The sequence below is a fragment of the Kogia breviceps genome, chromosome 12, assembly GCF_026419965.1.
Source record: "Kogia breviceps isolate mKogBre1 chromosome 12, mKogBre1 haplotype 1, whole genome shotgun sequence".
In the NCBI taxonomy this organism is placed as follows: domain Eukaryota; kingdom Metazoa; phylum Chordata; class Mammalia; order Artiodactyla; family Physeteridae; genus Kogia; species Kogia breviceps.
In genome coordinates, this window is record NC_081321.1 from 45,457,827 (window position 1) to 45,462,335 (window position 4,509).

Here is a 4,509-nt window from a genome sequence, read left to right on the forward strand (position 1 = left end):
GATTGACTTGCTTTTAAGTGGTATTTTAAAATTAATGATTTCACAAAACAGCATGGTATTGGCACAAAAACAGAGACATGGATCAGTGGAACAGAATACAGAGCCCAGAAATAAACCCACACATCTACGATCAATTAATCTTTGACAAAGGAGGCAAGAATATACAATGGGAAAAAGACAGTCTCTTCAGCAAGTGGTGTTGGGAAAGTTGGACAGCTGTATGTAAATTAATGAAGTTAGAACACTCCCTCCCACCATACACAAAATTAAACTCTAAACGGCTTCAAGACTGAGATATAAGACATGATACCATAAAACTCCTAGAAGAGAACATAGGCAAAACATTCTCTGACATAAATCGTACCAATGTTTTCTTAGGTCAGCCTCTCAAGGCAATAGAATAAAAACAAAAATAAACAATTGGGACCTAATTAAACTTACCAAGCTTTTGCACAGCAAAGGAAACCATAAACAAGATGAAAAGACAATCTACAGAATGGGAGAAAATATTTGCAAATGATGCAATGGACAAGGGCTTAATTTCCAATACATACAAACAGCTCATAAAACTCAACAACAAAAGAAACAAACAACCCAATTGAAAAATGGGCAGAAGACCTAAATAGACATTTCTCCAAAGAAGAAATACAAATGGCCAATAGGCACATGAAAAGATGCTCAACATCGCTAATAGAGAAATGCAAATCAAAACTACAATGAGGTACTACCAGTCAGAATGGCCATCATTAAAAACCTACAAGTAGCAAATGCTGGAGAGGGGGTGGAGAAAAGGGGACCCTTACACACTGTTGGTGGGAATGTAAGTTGTTATAGCCACTGTGGAAACAGTATGGACGGTCCTCAGCAAACTAAAAATAGAATTACCATATGATTCAGCAATCTCACTGCTGGGCATATATCCAGACAAAGCTCTAATTAAAAAATATACATGCACCCCTATGTTCATAGCAGTATTATTCACAATAGCCACAACATGGAAAAAATCTAAATGTCCATTGAGCAATGAATGGATAAATAAGATGCGGTACATATATACAATGGAATACTACTCAGCCATAAAAAGAATGAAATAATGCCATTTGCAGCAACATGGATGCAACTAGAGATTGTCATACTAAGTGAAATAACTCAGAAGGAGAAAGACAAATACCATATGATATCACTTATATGTGGAATGTAAAATATGACACAAATGAACCTATCTGTGAAAGAGAAACAGACATAGAGAAATGGACATAGAGAACAGACTTGTGGTTGCCAAGGGCTGGGGGGAGGGTGGGGTGGGATGGAGTGGGAGGTTGGGGTGAGCAGATGTAAGCTATTACATATAGAATGGATAAACAACAAGGTCCTACTGTGTAGCACAGAGAACTATATTCAATATCCTATGATAAACCATAATGGAAAAGAATATTTAAAAAAGAATGTATATATGTATAACTGAATCACTTTGCTGTATAGCAGAAATCAACAAAACATTGTAAATCAACTACAATTAAAAAAAAGAAAAAAGAAAATTAATGATTTCAGTGGGCATTTATCATTTTTGCCCCCATCTGCTATTTCGCTTAATAGCACCCCAACTTTGCTTTGATGGACTATCAATCAGTGACATGATGACCCCTGACCCAAGCCAGGTGGCTGGAGGCATTTATGTTCTTGAAGAGTGATCTAAAGACCCCAAATGGCCCGCACTATTTATCTCTGCAGCACTTCCTGAAGTGACCATTCATCATGTCCGACTTCTGTTTTCTCCAGGGTTGCTCTAGTTCCTGCCCTTTCTGAATCTGTTTATTCCACATTTTGTTCCATTTTGTGAGTTACCTTCTCTTCTTTCCATGTAGTCTTTTTCTGCTTAAGCTCCCCAGGCAGTTTCTGTTTCTTGCAGCCAGGTCATCTTAATTGATAAAATAAGTCACTTTCTCATAGGAGGAGAATCTGTATTTTATTATACAGATTGAAAACAATATGCCCGGATCACTTATTCCGTAGAAAATACGTTTTTTAAGATACTGAATATTTAACATAAAAATGACAACTTTTGATAGTATATTTCAATCCTGATAGACTAAATGCATTTAGGCCAATGAGATCAAGAAGTAGGAATGATGTAACTTCTGCTCACGTTATATTAGATACAACATATTATACTTTGGATGCCTCCTCTAGATTTCTTGTCACCATCAGTAATTTTAGAACGAGTGATTCATATACTTAGACACAAGAAGGGCTTAATTGTAGAGGAATGAGAGAGTCTATAGTGAATTTATGCAACAAAATGGCATGTTACAGACTGTTTTGCCACACAGAGAGCATCTTCATTCTATAATAGCTAGAATAAATTTTAAGGAATAATGGAGACGTGCTCCACATACCTCATCTCCAAAACAATCGCAAACTATTTGCTGGCATAATGAGAAGTTTAAAAAATCTGCTGCTGTGTGCTGAAAGTTGGCACATTTTTCAAGTCAAATTAACTCAAGACATCATCATAATAAATAGCGTAAATCATTGTTAAAATGTCACAAAATCTGGAAAATAATATCTGATACCTATAAAAACCAAAGTAGAGTATTAGAAAAAAATATTCCTTTTCCTTGAAGCATAATTGACAGATAACAGGCATACAAAATAATGATTTGATATTTGTATATGTTGCAAAATAATTTGTTCTTGATAACAGAGGTGTTTTCAGATCAAACAAATGACTTTTTCCCTGAAAAGCTGATAAAAGTGTTCAGCCAATAGTACGTATAAAATAAACTTTTAGTGGGTTAGCTCCTGTTTTTTTTTTAATGAGTGAGGTGCTTAGTATTTTATTTTTTTTTTATTAAAAAAATTTTTTTTAACATCTTTATTTGAGTATAACTGTTTTACAATAGTGTGTTAGTTTCTCCTTTACAACAAAGTGAATCAGTTATACTAGCTCCTGTTTTAATAATAATAAACCCATCTGTGTGTGCTAGTCATGTGTTTTGAGTTAGAAGAAGCATTTCAGGAGATGTTTCATAGTAGTCGCTGGCACTGGTTCGGTGTGCTGGCGCCAGCGTCCTGCGTCTGGGGAGGTCTCGACCAACATGCGGCACCTTTGACTCCCACCTGATAGCTGCATATCAGGGTATCCATCCCACTTTTCCCCCAGGTCCCCAAGGATGCCTCTCCCCTGACTAGTCCCAGTGGCGCAGTTTTGGTCTGATATTGCATCCTTACCTTTAGCATTTCATCCCCACTCACCTCTTTCGATCTGACCGTTGTGTGTGGTCTTTCCTGGGCTGTGCCTCGGGTGTCCACAATCGGGACAGCAAGGGCCCAAGACGCCAGGAAGCCAGACCTCTGCTGCAGGCTCTGAGTAGGCGACTGAGAAGCTCGATGCGCTTCTCAATGCTGTTGATGGAAATGTGGCCGGGATAAAGCAGCGGCTGTATCCCCTTGGGGTCTCCACTGCGCTGGGACCTGGATCGAGTCCAAGCTCAACAGCTTTGGACTCTACAGACTCCCATTGTTCCAGAGAGGCTGAGTTGGGCTGAGGCCCACGGTGCGTCTTCTCTCTGGGGTGTAGTTACGAGTCTTCGATCCCAGCTCGGACCCCAGGCTCAGGTGACTGAGGCACCGAGGCAGGCTGTGCAGGGCCTGCTGGAACAGCAAGAAAAGCAGAAGTACCAGATCTGTGCCCTGGAAGCATCACTAAGGTCTCTGCAGGGGTCCCAGAGCACAGGGCCCGTCTGCTGGAGCAACGCTTGGAGGGGCTGAGAAGGGAACTGCAGGGCCTCGGAAGCCAGGTGCAGGCACGCGCCAGAGCCCAGGTACAAACAGGACCGCCGCAAAAGTGCAGGGCCACCAGCGGCCTTCACCGACAGCTGCAGAATGAGTCAGAGATGCTTCGGGAGGAACAGAAGTTGCTGCAGGGCCAGCTGAGCCGGCACCGGGTGCTGCTGCTGAAACCAAAGACGGAGGGGTGGCACTCAGGCTGCAGCTGGAGGACTTCCGTTCACATCCTCCAGTCTAAGCTGCCCCCGGATGCCATCTTTGCCGTGTCCCTTTCTTCATCTAGCTCTGAAATCGGTCTTCTGGACTGTAACAGTAGCTGGAAACTTTTAAGGAAGCTAGGTGGGGAGCTCCAGAGGCACAGCCTTTCTAACCCGGAGCCCAGCAGCTTTCAGCTCCAGGCCCAGAGCCTTGAGCACCAGGACCCATTCTTTAAGGGCCCCAAGAATGCTCCTGAGTGACCTGGAAGGACTTGTAACAGTGGTAGGATGAAGTCTTCTTTGCTCACCTTCCCCTCCGAGGTCCCGTTTCTGGAACCTCTGCCCCTCCCTTCTTGCTCTAGCTGTTATTTGCCCCCCTACTGAGGCTTCTCACTGCCTGTCCCTCCCTACCCACCAACTGCAATAAAATGGTTTAACTCTCAAAAAAAAAAAGCTTGTTTCATTTGAATTTTTAAATTCCCTGCTTCAGCAATCATATGCCATCTAAAATGACTGTATTTCC

General features: G+C 41.8%; 1 protein-coding gene across 1 annotated transcript; it reads left to right on the plus strand.

Annotated features, from left to right (window-relative positions):
* Nucleotides 1–736: 736 nt before the first annotated feature.
* On the plus strand, nt 737–4,278 carry LOC136792344 (transmembrane protein CCDC163-like). Its single transcript, XM_067010622.1, is given in 3 exon segments — nt 737–820; nt 3,375–3,538; nt 4,023–4,278. Coding segments are annotated over 3 exon segments (504 nt in total).
* Nucleotides 4,279–4,509: the final 231 nt, after the last annotated feature.